Source organism: Xenopus laevis, chromosome 1L (assembly GCF_017654675.1).
Source record: "Xenopus laevis strain J_2021 chromosome 1L, Xenopus_laevis_v10.1, whole genome shotgun sequence".
Lineage (NCBI taxonomy): Eukaryota > Metazoa > Chordata > Amphibia > Anura > Pipidae > Xenopus > Xenopus laevis.
The window spans coordinates 76,684,068-76,703,010 of record NC_054371.1 but is presented as its reverse complement, the minus strand read 5'-3'; the positions used below and the strand labels follow the sequence as shown (position 1 = coordinate 76,703,010).

Sequence of the window (18,943 nt, the reverse complement as noted above, 5' to 3'; positions counted from 1 at the left end):
CCCAAGCAGCCCCCACCAGCCCACTAAATACTGACTTTTTATGGCACCTTATAGTAGCCCCTCTGGCATTTGCCAGAACCCACAGATTGCCAGTCCGGGCCTGATTGAAATGTAATATAATCAGTAGCGTCACTAGACGGGGGCGGACTCTGGTGCGTGATGCGCAGCCGGGCCCCGTCCCCTCCTTTTAGCCGCATTTGTCAGTGGCGCGTGAGCTGCCGGGGGGCCCTGAGGGGGTGCGGGCCCTGGCCCGCTCGCACCCCCTGCTCCCCCGGTAGTTCCGCCACTGAATATAATTGTTATTACATGGAAACAAGGTACTTTCTAAATAAAGTCAATTAACAATTCTGGCCAGTAATCAAGTTACTCTTCACTTCCCCTACTCTATACTCTTTCTCTCTACTAGTAGGCTTTGTGTCAGAGTTGTTTTTGAAATACATTGTTTAGGCAAAGGGAGCACACAAATGTATTTGTACTAACTGTCAATCAAAATCTGATCATTACTCTTATCTATTTTTCTAGTATGTTTTATTTTGAGACCAGGGGGCCGATTCACCAAGGGTCGAATATCGAGGGTTAATTAACCCTAGATATTCGACTGGGAATTAAAATCCTTTGACTTCAAATATCGAATAATCGAATAATCCTTCGATCGAATGATTACATCCTTCGAATCGAACGATTCGAAGGATTTAAATCCAACGATCTAAGGAATATCCTTCGATCAAAAAAACTTAGGAAAGCCTATGGGGACCTTCCCCATAGGCTAACATTGGGTTCGGTAGCTTTTAGATGGCGAACAAGGGGGTCGAAGTTTTTTCTTAAAGAGACAGTACTTCGACTATCGAATGGTCGAATAGTCGAACGATTTTTAGTTCGAATCCTTCGATTCGAAGTCGTAGTCGAAGGTCGAAGTAGCCCATTCGATGGTCGAAGTAGCCCAAAAAACACTTCGAAATTCGAAGTTTTTTTACTTCGAATCCTTCACTTCGAAGTTAGTGAATTGGCCCCCAGGTGTAGCATACAGTCATTTCTTCTAGATTTTACCTTAGAGCAAATCGCCTGCATAGACTTCTTTAGGCGTGAAAGAATCTGTAGCAGGAGAATTCCCAAAAGAAAGACCAAGTTGCTGTGGTTATAGTTATCAATCTGGCATTTTCAAATATATGTATATACTTTTTTACTAATAAAAGTAGTTTATGAAAAGAATATAAACTTGCATAAACAGTGATAATGTTAATCTTATACCAGATATCCAGAAAGGTTAGAATCCTGGAAGTGCCATTTTCAATTTTAAGCAGATAATTTAATTTTTTAATTATATCCTTTCTTCTGTAATAATACGTCTGTACCTTGTACTTAATCCTCACTAAACTCCATGATTGCATATTGGTAGCAAAACAATACTATAGTTTTATTTATAATGTTTCAATGTTTTAAAATATTGTGATATGGTGAAATTATGGAAAACCCGTTATACAGAAAACCCCAGGTCCCAAGCATTTTGATTTAGATCTCATACCTGTACACATATTTATGAACCCTACAATGTGACTGCATAAAAGTACCTTGCTTCACAAAATACTGCTTCTTTAAAATTAAATTATTTTATTTTTTATTTAAAGGTTTTTATTTTTGTATTTCACAACAAGACAACACACACATTAACATGTACAGTTAGGCTACGACAATCCAAAAGCAGTTATACATCAAAATAGATTGACAAGTAGTATGAGCATACAGCATAGATCTGTAAGTGGGCAAGGGGAGGGGGGGGGCACTCCGGACCAAGGACATTGGTTTGTTAAGAAAGCACAAAGCTAGGGGGCTGCTTCTGAGTTGGCGTCTAGCCAGGGGTCCCAGACCTTTTCAAATTTGTGGGGACAACGTCTGGCTAAATATGTGAGTTTGATGACAGGTAGTTTATTATTCACCATCTGCACCCATTGTTTGGTTGTAGGTGCTTGAGGGCTCATCCACTTAATTTAAAATTAAACTTTTAAACTTTTTAACATATCATGAAAATCAAATAAAATATTTTCAAAATAAATAAACTTTTTTACATTATTTAATATACTATATCATTTATTTTCTAGGCATCCCAAGAGTGATGATTGATCCTTCAGGTCCACATAATTTTCTACCAGGTAAAGATAGCACAAGGAATGTAATAAGAGGAAATAGCAGCAATTTGAGTGGTAGTGAAGGAAGCAGCAACAGGATTCCAGACTTAATTGGCAGAGATCCTAAGAGGCCTCCCTCACCCTCATTTATTACAGCTAAACCTGCTCCAAAGACTACAGCTAAACCTACAACACGGCCCCTTCCAAAGCCAGTGACTAGGCCAGCACCCAAACCTGTCACAAGGCCGGCTCCAAAACCAGAAACAAGGCCTCCTCCACAGCCTACTACAAGGACTCCAACACAACCAGTGACAAGGCCCCCACCACCAGTGACAAGGCCCCCACCACCAGTGACAAGGCCCCCACCACCAGTGACAAGGCCGCCACCACCACCAGCCACAAGGCCACCACCACCACCAGCCACAAGGCCCCCACCACCACCAGCCACAAGGCCACCCCAGCCAGCAGTTACAAGGCCTCCTCCACCAGTTGTCACAAGGCCAGCTCCAAGACCAACCACCAGCTCTCCTATGAAAACAACAAGACCGGAAATTGTCGTTACAAGAGAACCTGAGTTTGCTTTACACACTACTGTTCCAGTTGATAATAGGATAAAAGTGGAGCCAGAGAAACCCAGAGGGGATGTCTTTAGTAAGTATTTTCCTTTCATATACTGCTACTACTGTAAGCTATTTTCCATCTGTGCATTGTGAAGTACATACACAGTATATTTAGAAAGGAGGAATCCTTATTAATTGCTACCACCCTCAACCTGCATACCCGTTCTTATCAATAACAGTGACAGCTGTAGTGCAACATGATACATTCATAGCATTTTCAGCTATCCTTTTTTTAATGAAAGGAAGTCCAAAGTAAAATGAGCCATAAAGCTCTTAAGATAATAGAGGCTCTTTGGATTTGCATTGCACTTTGCACACTGCTTTCTGCTATTGCTGCATTCAGCAGTGATACTGTATATACATGAGGGACAGGAGGGTTGACGCACATATGCATTCCCCTCCAATCCCCTAATGTATACAGTACATTATTCAGATGGACAAGTTAGGGAGTGTCAGAGGCTGCAGACCACAATGGAGCCCTGCTGGCCTGCGCCCCCTCAAGCTACTCTGTGCACCCTGTGCAAAATATTTTTATTTGGCTGCGCAGAAGTGCTCTGTAAATACACTTGCACTTTGCAAGGGGAATTGTAAATGCAATATTTGCCCTGGACACTTAATGAAGTGTGAAAAAACAGCTTAATAAAAAAAGATGTTCGGATTTCATATATTTTAACACTGCTTTTTTCACTGCCTCAGCTAAGCTAAACTATACAGTACAGTGTGCCAGTGATGGCAATTTTTTTTTCCTTTTTACATTTTAATCTAATCAGCACCTACAAATGAACTAATTCTTTCTGACAAATATAATATTTCATTTGAGAGAGGATGTCATTCTAAAGCTCTGAAGAGAGCCATAAATGACACCCTTATTTATCTTACTCTATAAAGGTGACTGATCAGTCAGAGAGCATAGCAGATCAGCACATGTATAGACAACTAAAATCATTCTATCCTATTCCGTTTATCTGTTATCTGCTGTGGAAACATCTGTCATTTTATCATCTTCAGTTGAATGGGTGCCCCATTGCTACACAACAGTTTATTTACATTAACCGTAGTAGCATTTCTGAAACAAAACACAGTGCATTTATGAGTATTTGAGCGACACGTTGCCTTTATTCTGAATGGGCATTAATGAGATACCAGGGAAGTATTTGGTGGAATTCCATGGGTGGAATGCCAGCTCGTTTTGCATTGCAGCCTATAAATAAGGATCAAGTATAGCCTGCAGTAGGAAGCAACCTGAACCATACCAGGTTAGTGTAAGTTACAGGGTTCCCAGAAAGACAGTTGGCTGGTTACTATGAATTGTTTAATTTCAGATGCAATATTTGAAACTAGCCAACAAAATTGTTGGTTAAGTCCTGTGATGTCTTTGATTTGTACACTTGAATCGGTTTTGGTATATATACACCAAATATATCAGTTTGGTATATATATATATATATATATATATATATATATATATATATATATATATATATATATATATATATATATATATATATATATATAGGGACGTCTCCACTGGAAGTACATACCAGCTAAATGGTGTATAGTAAAGTGTGTTCTGGAAATCCTAAACCGTCTCCCTGGAAAAAAAACAGTTGATCTGATGAAATATTTTCACCCAAATATGACCACTAATTGGCCGTATTTCAGTCTTTTTTACTTCTTTTTTTGTGTATTTTGTGTTCTGGAAGCTGACCCAGGTCTAAGTTTAGAAATTCTTAAGAATACAAATGAAATCACTTTTTGAAGCTGTCTGGGAGAATGCCTTGCCCACAAATGGCTTGCAGTACAGTGTCCACATATGCAATGCCAAAAGATATTAGACAACACAATGTTCGACTAGTTTTAACGTTTACTTCTGAAAAATTATACATTGTTAAAACTGTGCAATGTCAATTACTTAGTGTTTAAATCATAGTGCAAAAGATAGGATACGCATGCTGAGGCTTTTCTGATTCACATAAAAATCTTCTATTCACTAGAAAGGTGTATCCAGCTTTATTGCAGAAAGAAAATTTAAAGGGAATATATAGGGGGTAATTTACCCCCAGGCAGAAGTACAAAAGCTCTATGGGGAGCAAAAGTTCTTTTTCAAAAAAGTACTTCTTTCTGTACCTCATGGCAGATTAAAAATCTGATGTGAGCGGCAAAGTGCAACAACAGCGGATTGAAGACAGCCCTGTCTTATTGCCTGCCAAGGGACAGGCAGTAAGTTTAGGGCCCCGTTGCAGCCCTTGTATGCCATGGGATGGTCATGCAGTGCTGTGTTAAAAGGGACGGCTGCAGGTCTCTGTGCTCTGAAACAGAGCAGGGACGTGGGGCAATTTTTTTTGTCATGTTTCCAAAAACATACAGGCAGGTTAATTGGCTCCAGATAAAATTGGCTTAACTGTGTGTAAATATGTTATGCCCTTGACAGACAAGGAGATTTGTTGGCCATTGATTAATCTCCTCTACTGCAGGCAACTAACCACCTCACAATAATGTGGATTGGCGGGGGGAAAACATATGAGACGCTTCAGCTTTCCAAAGTCGCCCAAATTTCTGCCAACATTTCCCACCTGCAATTTACTATGTAAGAGAACTGGCAAATTGATGGATTACAAAGAGTAGTGGTAAATGGAACAGTTTTTTAATTGGACAAGAGTTGTTAGTGGAGTACAGCAGGGCTTTGTACTTGGCCCTTTGATTTTTAACTTGTTTATTTATGACCTGGAGGTGGGCATTGAAGGTACTGTCTCTGTTTACTCTGATTACTGACCGCTCAGAATGACTGCAGAGTGAGAGCAGAAGAGCTCATGGGTGCCATCTTCCGGAGCCTCAGCAATCTTCTGGTCTTCTTCCTTCCCTTCGGCAATTACCGTCACTTCCGGTGCATGCGCAGTTGTTACAAACCGGAAGTTTGCTCCAACTGCACATGCACCGATACGGCGCTCGCGTTACGATTAGCGACGCGCTCACTCTGCATGTACGGTCAGTAATCCTACAGGGGACACAATTCTTGGGTAATTCGCCATTTTCAGCAGGATTCGGATTTGGCCGGGAAGTAAAAACTTTTTAGCCACGCGTGCAGACGATATTCTTTCACAAAGGATTCGAGGGTTCGGCCAATTCCTAAATTGTGGTTTCAGCATCCCTAATGTTTTTTCAATTACAACCAATCATTTTACTGAAAACCATGGATGTAACTATAGAGGAAACTGACCCTGCAACTGCTGGAGGGACCAGGAACTATATAGGGACCAGTGGGACTAATAAGCAGCTGTACATCTTCATGGAAAATCTCTTGTTGAGGCTCAATGATCTTGTTGTGGGGCCCAGTAATAATTCATAAAAATAGTTACAATAATTAATCAATGTGCTAAGTCAGTCAGAGCAGTGGGATTTCCATGAAGTTGAAAGTTTTTTCTTGGCAAGTTAGCTCAGTTTTTGTGGAAGTTACGGAAATTGAGTTAAATGTAACTTTATACATAACAATTTGTGTAACTTAAGCAACGTGGCCAGCCCCCCTTCAGATGCGGTTTTCACTGGGCCCAGCACAACAGTCCCCCCCTTTCCCCTCTTCATGGTGCCCCAGATAGTGTGCCTAGGAGTAGTAAGCTATAGCAACCAATCAGATGTTTGTTTTTAAACTGGTAAAGTAAGGGCAGAGACACACGCTTAGGTTCGGGGAGATTAGTTGCCCAGCGGCAAATCTCCTCTTCTTCGGGGCGACTAATCTCCCCGAACCGCCTCCCGCTGGCTAGAATATAAATCGCCGGCGGTATGGCATTCGGATCGCTGCATTTTACGAAGTTGCCCCAAAGTTCCTTGTGAGGAAACTTGGGGCGACTTCAGAAAACGAAGCACACCTTTTGCCACCCCACCAACGATTTACAGTACATTCTAGCAGTTTGGAGGCAGTTCGGGGAGATTAGTAGCCCCAAATAAGAGGAGATTTGTCACTGGGCGATTAATCTCCCCGAATCTGAGCGTGTGTCTCTTCCCTTAAGGCTACCTGCTGATTGGCTACTATGAGTTACTAGACTGATAGCAAACTTTGCACCTTTTTACATTAACCCTTTAAAGTATAAGATACGTTTCATCAGCTGATATATTATTAGTTGTAGCAATATGTTACTTATTATGACAGGTATTGGAAAATATGTAAAAACATAATGCAGCCACAAAGAAAAAATGGACCTGTGTTTCTGGTAACTTGGTAACTAAATGGGATGTGCTTTATGGAATTGCACTGCATCTGTTAAACCATTGCATTAAACATGTAGCAAAATCTCAGAATGGGACCAGTTTTACAGGTTATTTTAAATAAAAGTCAGAAGTGTAGGGGCAGTGGCACAGTGCAGTCTATTGCCTGTGGGAAACTGCAGGTCCTGTGTCGCCAGATAATACCTTCACATTTTACATGTGACGATCCGGTGTTATCGAGTGAAAATAGACATTTCCCAGAGACTGCATCAAATTGCTTCATGTGAATTGTTCTACATATTTGCTAGTATAAAGGGAGACCAAATGCTGTAAAATGCAAGCTTTTAGGTGCATTAATATTGGGAAAACTGTTGCGGTTTAGTTTGAAGTTTAGAGCAGAAAGACATATGTACCCATTTGAAATTCGTCAGATTGTGCACTTTTTAAAAAATAAATCTTTTTTGCGGTCAGCCTACTATTAAGGGCCTTTTTTGCCCAGACATGTAAACCATTGTTATTGCTAGTGTTCTGTTTTGATATTGTGGCATTGAGGGCCTATATATATAGTTATCCAAGGACAGCCCAAACTTGCCTCTAAGAATCGAAAACTAGATAGAGAGACCATGCTTATTTACAAACTCATATGGTTTCCTAATCTTGCAACAGAGGAGATGTATAAACAAGCTATGTCAGACTATATTGTGTTTCCCCTCTTCACATGTTCCTTTTTTTCTCTTTGGACTGACATCACAACAAAAAAAACATTGGAAAGACCCTTAAAAGTGTAGAATTTCTGTCCAGCTCTATGCTGTGGCACGCATTCACTAAATAAAGGGTTAGAATAGCATTTAGCAGAAGTGCAGGAAATAGCAAGCATGTGTTTTACCATGAGCCGGGTACTTGTGTGGGAAACATTTCAATTCATCACCCTGAACCTGTCACCTTTACACCTGCAACATGAAGGCGAGGTGCAAGGGAACATGACCTTCTTCCATTCAGCCAGTGTCTCAGCACATTCCTGCCGGAAGATTAATGGCATCGTTTTGATAAAAATGGAATGTCTGCCATGCAGGCTTTTGTATGAGAATTTCACTTAGTTCGGCTTTAAAAACATGTCATACTCTACTCTGCATTTGTGATTTAATGGCATGCCGCATCATCTAAGAAATTTGCACATATTCAGATTTTGGTATAATTATTAGCACTTTTCAGGAAAATGGTTTAACATTTATGAAAGCATTTTCCAAATGTGCTTTAATCCGCTGAATACAATTCTTTCCTGTGGCACTGCCACTGAACTCTTTCCACCATACCGATTCATCACAGGAGAACTGCACATTTTGAAAGAAAACGAAACATATTGTTATCTTAATATGCAAACTATTTAAACAGCAATTTACATATACATACAAGCATAAAGAAGGGGTGCAGACAATATATGATTGACATATGAGATATTTAAATGAGTTTAAGTTTGAGGTTTGGAATTTGGGTTTCATGTTTGATCTCAAAAAGGCTTTTATACAGTTTTTTATATCTGGGCGACAGGTCTCAAAATTTTTCCCTGTACTGCTCATGTGCACCTGCCAAACAGAAGTAAGAAGCATAAAAGTGTGGCTCCATGGTGCTCGCTCAGAAGTACTCCGGCCGGTGCAATTTTCTGCTAACAGGAACAGCAGCCTGGGGGATATCTGAAAATGATTTCATAAAAAATACATTTAGGAAAATATTGCTGTGACAACGTGATCAGATTAAAGGGATAGTAGTTCTTATATACACGTTGGAAGTGTATCGCTCCCAGAAACACTCCATAGAAATTGGAATATATGAAGAGGACTGTGCTGTTTTCAGGAGAAAGTTTTACTGTCTGACTGTTAAAGCAAACTCTTTGATATGCACAAAGGTTTATTCTCTATACAAGTAGCAGACACAGAGACTTCTAGCCACTTGCTGAAAGATAAAAATCAGAAGTGACTTCAAAGAATTCCTCTAGGCATTTATATGTGGAAAATTCTTTGCCATCATTCACAGTTTAGTCTGTGGAGAGTCATGTATATTTCATAATTAAATGGTTCTATCGCACTATGGCAGTTTTACATAACAGTGAGTATAAAGGAACATGGGGCAATTCCAAGCATTTTGTTGGCCAGACGTTTTTCAGCTCAATGTGTGACCAACTGGTTTGTACTATAGGTAATTGCTGGTTCGTCAGGCAGCATTTTCAAGCAATAATCCCCTGGCCTGTGAGTGCAACCATAGGTTAGAACAGTCCAACTTCTGTAAGTACAAAGGGCCCAGAATTTTTCTAGCCTACATGGTGGAGGGCCGATAATGGAAGCCAGTGTTAACTCATGACTCCCATCCTGTAAAAATTCAGGCAACAAATGTTTGCTTGTCTTTATTCTAAATAATTTAACTTCAAAGTCCTATGAAAGTGAATTAAACTGTAATATGCTCTTTTGGTGAATATTGTGCTAAAGTGTCTTCTCTCCCTTACTATCTTTAATATTTTATATTTATTCCTCAAGGTAATTGCACATATGTCACCTAATCTAAATATCGAATTCAAGTTGTAACTGGCTACCTTGCTTCTCTTGCAGTTCCACGCCAAGGAGTGCAACACAATCTCTTTGATATCTTTGAAGTGGAAAAAGGGCTCAGTGCAGACGAATATGAAGAAAATGACGATCCAGGTCAGATTAACTGATTAATATATGTAAATTCCTCAAAGAATCAGCACTCACAACATCCATGATTTATAGATGTGTTACTCTATTGTGCATTTCAACATTTATGTAGATCTCATTTTATGAAGGATTGCACAGTGTAATAATTAGTACATATGAAAAAAAAAAAAAGACTTGTTAGATGGAGTAATTCGTTTTTGGACACTTACCTTAACTAAACAACAAGGAGGCTGGTTCACTTAGAAAACACATTTTAATTTTACTTAGACACCATCCTGGATTGTAGGTTGCAATAAAAACAAAATGTATTCACCTAGCTCCTGATCCCTGCCACATAGCTATGTATTGGTCAGCAGTGACCCCCCCACATTCAATCATACCTTTCTTCTCTACCCAGAACAGTGTAGGGGAATGGGTAAAGTTAGTTGTGTGTCTGGTTTGGACAGCAACCAGTAATGCTAAGGACCTGTGAACACTGTCATTTAAGGAGTAAAAGTCCCCTTGAGTAACACCTTTTCCCCATCTGTTCTTCCTTTTACTTTCATGCATTAACCTGTAAGACTATACTATTACCATCTTTGTGATATGTCTTGATTCATTCACTCTGAATTCGTAAAGTCTTTTCACACTGTATTAAATCACAAATCATGTTGCCACCTGAAGACAATCATTGCAAACAGAGCAAGTTTACGTGTCTTTACCTCTTTAATTCCCTAGTATAGGCCAATAGAGAGCCTCACACCTTTGTAAGTCCCCTATATAAACTGAAAAATGTTTATCTAGCAGAATTGAATCAATCCCTATTTGTGCAGAATGCAAGAAACAGTTTCATACAAAGGGAACCAGACTGCCCAAGAACCTCTTGCTCTTTTGTGTGTATAGTAGAAAAAAAAGGTGTAAAATCCAGGAAGATGTAAAATAAGGGATATGCATTATGCATTATATATTGTTGCAACCACAAACAAACAGTGTAAAATGCATGAAAAATTGAAATCAGGTAATGTACAATGAAAGTTTTACAGTATATATAATACTGTGTGTGTATCTGTTTGAGCAGCTTAGGGTTGCTTGGTCCATTTCAATTTTTAAAACATATCAGATGTAGGAAGGAGAAAGTAGCTCTGAGTGAACAATCCCTTACTGTTGTACATGAGTTACTGTACAGTAAATCTCATGATATGTGTTTGTCATGGTCCAGAAAACCTGTGAGGGATGAAAAGTAATTCCGAGGGAGTTTCTGCTTTGATCCAAGGATAGCAGAACCTGAACTGAAAATATTCACTTTGGTATGTCATGATTAACTGGTGCTGAAAACGTTGAAGGTTACTAAGGAAAAAAAATTGCTGTTCATTGAGTGGAAAATAGATTGTTATGTAAGTCAGTTGACTGTCCTCCAACTACAGTACAATTAGCTTCCTCAATTGTGAATTCTATACATTACAAAGGAAAACACAAACAGAATAATGGGATTTAGTCTCATTCAAGCCCTCTCAGTTGTTTGGAAAAAAAACGTCTGGCTTAGCCAATACAGCTGCTCCATTGTAATTTTGCTGTAACACATGTCCTTAAGATTTCATTACTTGCCCTTAAAGATAATGTTCCCCAATAATTGCAATGTGGCCCTCAGTTTTATTTTGATGGTGACTGTGGAATCTGGATGGTAACCTTGTTCACTGCAATGTAAGAGGAGAAAGAGAATTCTTCTCATTCATAATGCATTGGAAAAGCCCATGTGAAGTACACTGTGCAGTTTTACTCTTAGTAGTTAAAGAGATATTATGTAATGGGAAACTCAGTGCACTAATGGTACTTTCTCTGTCGTCTCTGGGGGACACAGGGACCTTAGGGGTTACGCTCCATCCTCCAGGAGGCAGGACACTTATGAAATTATTCAGGGGGTGTGTCTGGACAGCCAGCTTAACCCCACACACTTACTTATTCCAATCAGTTTTTTAAGTGTCCTGCTACCTAGAGGATGGACTACATGCTGATGGGGAAAATTTTTCTTCATCAGGATCTTTAAGGACAGCAAGCAACCTCAGGAGCAGGATTAACCCCTGCTTCCTTGAGGGCAGACCTCCTACGAGGGATTCCACCGTGGGGCCGGCATCACAGCCCGAAAAAGGCTGAATGGGCCCCCCAGACAGAACCTGTTCCCCCTAGGATCAGAAGGTCTGACCAGTGGACAAGGCTGAGGTACGGATGGGTTGTTTGGTAAGTATGCCTCCCCTTCTCTACCCAGGGAACCAGCTGGGCAGGTAGAATTAAGGGGCAAGTCCTTCCCTAGACTCCTCAGCATACAAGGTCGGTCCCCTCTCACAGGGCGTCGGCGCACCAGGGGTGCGCGTCCTCCTCTATCCCCTCCCCACCTCCCCTACCTTTCCTCCTGTCGGGTTGTATTGCAGCACTGACCCGCATCAAGTGCGCCATCTTGGACAAGGGCACAGCATTTCCCCTTACCTTCTCTTGAATTCGCTCGGCGTGAACAGCAGCACAGGTCCTCACTCCTGCACGTCATAACAGCACACAGGGCTCCCAGTCCCAGGTATATTAACCCCGGACGGAGGATTAACCCATAGCTGACTACAGGGAAGGCAGCAGAGGATAGCAGCCATATCCCACATGCCTACCTATTTCAACTGCAGGATGGCAGAAGGTAAGGCAGGGGGATTATTCCCTAGGGCGGGGGGGGAAACCCCAGCAGTGGCGCAGGTCTCACATTTCGCCTGCCAGACTAAATTTTTGGGGGGCCAAGGCGAATCGCTTTTCAGAGTCTGCTCTGTGGGGCAGAGTTCAACTGCTACCCAAGCGTCAAACCCACAAGGCACTTCCCAGGATACAGGAGAAAATGCCACCCAAGAGGCACCAGCACCACTTTGGGCTGTCCAATTCTCACAATCCTTGGCTTCCTTGCAGGGACTGCCAGCCATCGCAGATAATTTGGGTAAAGTTTTATCTAAACTTAGCCAAAAACACATGAGAAAGCGCAAGAGAACAGATAGCCCTAAGATTCTTGCCTCCTCACATAACATATCCGATGCTTCATCAGCAGATCAGGACTCTTCCCAGTCGGAAGGGGAACTCCCTCCATCAGACGCATCCTCAGAAGATGAGGAAACCCAAGGGGAAAGCATGCAATCACAGCATGATGTTGATGGCATCATTAAGGGAGTACTCGAGATACTTAATATAACACCATCTTAAAAGGAGAAGGGTCAGACCACGGGCCTATTCAAATGAAAAACAGAAATCTGTAGCCTGTTTTCCTGCACATGATCAAATGACCAAATTGATACAAGAAGAATGGAATTTTCCAGAACGAAAGTTTCAAGCTACTAAGAAATTTTCAAACTCCTATCCATTCCCTAAGGAATTGGTTGATAAATGGTTCAACCCTCCAATGGTAGATGCATCAGTATCACGATTGTCAAAATCTACAATACTGCCGGTTACTGATGCCGCAGCATTTGACGATCCTGCTGATAGACGGATGGAAGGTACCCTACAACCCTTACTGGCTTCAGCGTGGGTCTCCAGGCCCATCCAATCATGGGCGGAGGCCCTTCTCAGAGATGTATAAAACGGAGTGCCTCGAGCTGAAATCACAGCATCCATTCTTCCCATTATGGACGCATCAGCCTACCTATGCAACGCCACTCTAGATGCTTCCCAATCCATGGCCAGGACCTCAGCGTTTTCAATAGCAGCGAGACGGATTTTGTGCAGCAGATGTCAGCTCCAAAAAGTCCCTTACATCACTTCCGTTCAAGGGACAACGTTTGTTCGGTGAAGAGCTGGAAAAGATCATTTCCCAAGCGACAGGGGGAAAGACTACCTTCCTCCCATAATCCAAAAACAGAACAACCACCAGGTTTTTTCGAGGCCAAATCGGTCGTTTTCCCAGAAGAAATCATTCCCCACCTAGGACACACTTCCGGTCAAAACCAAGTGACAGGGGAAGGTCAACTTGGAAGTCTCACAAGACCCACAACAAGCCTGCAAACGATAAATCGACAATAGCCTGAGCTACCTCAGCTAAAATCAAATAGGTCCCGGAGAATGGGAGTTACACCCGGAAGTGTTTACTGAGCTAGTACATCGCTGGGGGCGTCCACAGATAGACCTCATGGCCTCCAAAAACAATCGCAAAGTACCCAAGTACTTTGCTTGATGTCGGGATCCGACAGCACAAATCTGGCGATTCCATCTAGCGAATGTCTTCCCACCTCTTCCCATGTTACCTCGGGTACTAAAGAAGATAAGACAATCCCAGCTCAGGTAATTTTCGTGGCACCATATTGGCCACAAAGGACATGGTTCTCAGACCTACAGGACATGTTGGTAGATCAACCAATACGATTGACACCAAGGGCAGACCTACTCCTTCAAGGGCCCATAGCCCACCACAACCCAGGCCTTTTCCTTTTGACGAGGTGGCTATTGAGTCCGACATCTGGAAAAAGCAGGGACTATCGGATGAAGTCATCGATACCATGCTAAAAGCCTGAAAACCGACATCGTCCAAGTCATACCACAGAATATGGCGCACTTACCACAACTGGTGCAGTGAAGTTTCCCATTTCTCAATCTTAACATTCCTAGGAGACTATCCTTTCTTCAGAGGGGACTACAGCTAAATCTAAAGCTCAGCTCCCTTAAGGTACAGATATCAGCATTATCGGTACTATTTCAGACTAGACTGGCATTGGATGATTCCATCCAAACATTCATGCAGGGTGTACAACATCTAAGACCTCCCTTCCGCTCTCAGGTACCCGGATGGGACTTGAACCTAGTCCTAAAAGCGCTCCTTGATCCACCATTCGAGCCCATGGAATCCATTTCAAAATCATTGCTGATCAAGAAGGTGGTGTTTTTGATGGCAATATCCTCAGCCAGATGAGTGTCCGAACTGTGTGCTATGTCATGTGAAGAACCTTACCTCACCTTCCACAAGGATAAAGCCGTCCTGAGAATAGTGCCTTCCTTCCTACCAAAGGTAGTATCTCATTTTCATGTCAACCAGGAAATTGTAGTGCCAACCTTATGTCCTGAACCCAAGAACGACAAAGAGATCCGACTGCAAAAGTTGGATGTCGTTAGAGCACTTTGTTGGTACGTGGATCGTTCAAAACCTTTTCGAAGTTCTACATCTCTGTTCATACTACTGGTGGGACATAAAAAGGGCCGGCCAGCTTTTAAAGCTACATTGGCAAGATGGATCAAAGAAACAATACGACAAGCCTATTTGTCAAAGGGGAAGGTTCCACCACTGAATGTTCGAGCTCACTCAACAAGAGCGATCGGAGCTTCCTGGGCATGGCGCAACTCTGCCTCAGTGGAGCAGATTTGCAGACCGGCCACCTGGATCTCCCTTCACACATTTTCAAAATTCTACAACCTTGAGTTACTCCTCTGTGGAAGCGGCGTTTGGCCGCAAAGTACTGCACTCTGTGGTGCAGTGAAAGTGTCAATTCAATCAATTTCTTCAATCCCACCCATTGTCTGGGGCTGCTTTGTTAAATCCCCTAAGGTCCCCCAGAGACGACAGAGAAAACAGGATTTTTAATACTCACCGTTAAATCTGTTTCTCTGTAGTCGATAGGGGGACATAGGGCTTTCCGCCCTTATGAGAAATTGTTGACCACATTAGGTCTCATGGGAGTATTTTTCCTATTTACCGTTCTGCCATTTGGCTATCGTTTTTTTATGCAGTTAATATAGCAGTATCTTTGGTACAAACTGATTGGAATAAGTAAGTGTGTGGGGTTAAGATGGCTGTCCAGACACGCCCCCTGAATAATTTCATAAGTGTCCTGCCTCCTGGAGGATGGAGCTTAACCCCTAAGGTCCCTGTGTCCCCCTATCGACTACAGAGAAACAGATATTCATTAAAGGAGTAGGAAATGTAAAATCAGTGGGTGTTGCCTGTTAGGCTTTCCCCAGTGATTCTAGTTTCTTACCTGTGACTCTGGGCTGACCTGCTAGACATGTCCCAGGCATTCCCTGTGCTGTCCGTAGAGATTGTGTGTGCAGTACAGAACTTCTTCACATATTCTGTACAGCACATTGTCCCAGCTGCAATAGACCCAAGGGATGCCTGGGACATTGGAATAAGATGGTGGTGCAGCACATTACCCTAGGCTGGTGACGGGTGAAGTAGCAGGTAAACAACAAGAATCACTTGGGGGGTACTTAACAACTTGGCAAGCCCCAGTGGTGGAACCTATATCAACTAAATGTTGGGTAGAAATAGATGAAGCCAATCTTCAACTCCTACAATTCTTCAACATAATATCAATGGTTAAAGTGTGTGGGCAACTGAAATCTAGCAACATCTGGGCTAAATTCATAAAGAAACACTTACAAATAACACTTTTCCCTACATTTGAGGGGCAGCAGATAATATTGCCTTCTGATTTTTTTTTTGAGCATTTTCTCATGCTATTGCAGCTAGAGACATTAAGCATATTTCTTATAGTTTAGAACTCTTAAAAAACACCCTATCCATCCTCCTGGTGTTTGATTACAGCGAGAGATACTGGTAAGGAAATGTTGCATGTAATCTTACTATGTTAGATAACAACCAGATGACTGATGTACGGCTGATTCTCATTGGAGATACAAAGCTGAGAATTTTATGGAAGGTTTACACTTATAGTGTATAAATATTTTGTTTTTGTCTTCCAGGTGCTTTGATTCATTCCTGTAATTTTGACAGCGGTCTGTGCGGCTGGATCAGGGATAAAGAAAATGATTTACATTGGGAACTAGTAAAGGATGAGTCAGGTATGACAATTTATGTTTAAAGCAGAAGATTAGGCAGTGCTTGAGAGACCTGTGGGATAAAAAGCAGGTTTCTGTTTGATATACTGGGGTGCAAGAAGTTCCTTGGATTCTTGAAGAAACAGACAAAAGACAATTGTGTAGTAATAAAAAGAATTCTAGGGAATTATTTGAATTATTTGTTAGGAAGGGTAGCTAGTCTTAAGGAATTCCCTAAATGTGTCTTCTGTAGTGTAAAAAGATATGATCAAAGCATCATTATTGTATTTACAGGTGGCCAGTATCTGACTGTTTTGGAGCCCAAAGGACATGCAGGAAAAGCAGCCCGGTTGGCCCTTCATCTTGGACACCTTTCACATTCTGGAGATCTGTGCTTGTCTTTTAGGCATATTCTATCTGGGGAACATTCTGGCAAACTCCAGGTCTTTGTAAGGAGAATTGGCGCCTCTCATGGACCTGCAGTTTGGGGAAGGAATGGAGGAAACGGCTGGAGAGAATCACATATAAATATACAGGGGAAAAACATCAAAAGTGTAAGCATTAAGTGCACATTCCCTTTCTGTCATTATAAAGAGACTTATTAAAAAAAAAGCTAATAGTTGACAATAATGGTAGTAGGTGTAAAAGGCATATAAACTTTACCACATCAATGAACCTTTCTACTGTGCACAAATGGAAATGCTGAGGTTACTAGGGAAGAGTTGACATCAAACAACAGATGAAAGCAGCAACTGAAATAAATACAAACACACTTGATAATTGAGATAGAATACCATCACTGCCTTTAACCTTGTTCACCTAACCATCCTAATGGGTCTTTCTGTTTTACAGATCATTTTTAAAGCTGAAAGAAGTAAAGAGAGAATAGGACAACTTGGGCTTGACGACGTAAGTTTGAAGAGAGGTCAGTGCTCTAAAACACATTAGAGCGGAACTTAAAGTGACAGCCATTCAATGCCTGGCTACGCTCAGGAACAGAGCAAGAGGGAAATTCAATGCTGTTTTGAATTTCTGATGGAATCGGAATTCTCAAAGATACTCCTTTAAGAACCTGATAGTGGGCACAAAACTGCAGACAAAAGTCAGCACGTTTCCAAAGAATACAAATATATATATATATATATATATATATACTGTATATATTACTCAAGATCAATTTCTGGAGGGGACTGAAAAGATTGGGGAAATGCATTTTGTTCATTTGTATACTATTGAAATACCTGTGCCTGTTCATGTACATCAACAGCAACCAATTACTACACCCCTGTTAGTATTAAAAGTAATGTAAATGCTTACTGTATAATAACATATTTATCTTGTGTTAACAGAATTGGCCTCCAGAAATAGCATGATAGGGTGTAAATAAATGTGGTGCTATCCAATGTTATATACCCAAATTGGGTAACTCAATAACCATAAAGAACGAAAGGCCACTGGTAGTCATCCCAGCATAACTAGAGAATATTAAATGCATCAGTTATGGGAAGGGTTGCAATGTTAAATGGTAAACACACTGGCACACAAGGAACTTTTTGTAGGGTTACCCCTTGCGTTTAAATGCAAGGGGTAACCCTGCAAAAAGTTCCTTGTGTGCCAGTGTATTTACCATTTGATGTTATATTGGAGGTCGCCGGACTCCTAGCACTGAGCACCAGGAGTTCTCGTTATCCAATCTCCAGGAGTGTGCTCTGCTTCACTCTTCGTCGCTTAAGGGTTGCAATGTTGGCACATAACCAGTGATGCTGCTAGCAGGACGTCCAATCTTAAGGATACAATGGAGGTGCCCCTATATACTGATGCCTTTAAATATGTTTGCCTCATTGAATTTGTCTATGGCTGGTATTTTTTTTTTCACTGAGGCATTAGATCTTTCTTACTGTGTCCTATGGGGTTTGGACTGTGGCTCTACATATACAGACCTCAATAAAATAGAATCCGCGAGGCATCAGTTCTATAGCTCTGAATTCTACTTTGTCCAAACTGAGAAATATATGAAAGGAGAAAGAAAGTCTGTTTTCACTTTGTGGGCCAAATGTTAGGCACCCCCAAGTGATTGTATTGATTTACCTGATACCCCGGGCAGTGCTCCTATCAGCAGAAAACTGCACTGGCCCGGGGTTATTCCAGCAAGCGCCATGGAGCAATCCTCTTCCGTCTTCTTCTTTCTTTAAGTTTCCCTGGGCAAACGCATGTGCAGTATAACAAAATAGCTGACTTTTTAGTTAAAGTTCAGCTTGTGCTACTGCGCAGCCGCACGAAGAAAGAGGAAGCAGGAAGAAGATCTCTCTGTGGTTCTCACTGGTATAATCCCGGGCCGGTGCAGTTTTCTGCTAATAGGAACACCAGCACGGGGTTTCAGGTAAGTCAATATAATCACTTGGGGTGCCTAACATTTGGCACCCCCAATTGTAAACAGGTAAAGGGCAAGTTCGCTATATCTTTATAGTCTTCTAATAGGCCAATAGTCATATCAAGCAGTAAAGAGGTGTATATAGTTGCACCACATGATCCAACAGTAGCAATTGCC

General features: G+C 41.5%; 1 protein-coding gene across 5 annotated transcripts in view; it reads left to right on the top strand.

Annotated features, from left to right (window-relative positions):
• Positions 1-18,486, top strand: part of npnt.L (nephronectin L homeolog) — a 55,514-nt gene extending 37,028 nt beyond the window's left edge. For 4 of the 5 annotated variants that reach the window (XM_041590535.1, XM_041590538.1, XM_018251760.2 and 1 more), the window contains 5 exons: positions 2,097-2,774; positions 9,544-9,636; positions 16,321-16,419; positions 16,690-16,949; positions 17,248-18,486. In XM_041590535.1, the coding sequence (XP_041446469.1) occupies positions 2,097-2,774; positions 9,544-9,636; positions 16,321-16,419; positions 16,690-16,949; positions 17,248-17,343 (1,226 nt within the window). In that variant the 3' untranslated portion in view covers positions 17,344-18,486. The remainder of the gene's footprint in view (positions 1-2,096; positions 2,775-9,543; positions 9,637-16,320; positions 16,420-16,689; positions 16,950-17,247) is intronic. The other variant, XM_041590545.1, reaches the window with a different exon arrangement.
• Positions 18,487-18,943: the final 457 nt, after the last annotated feature.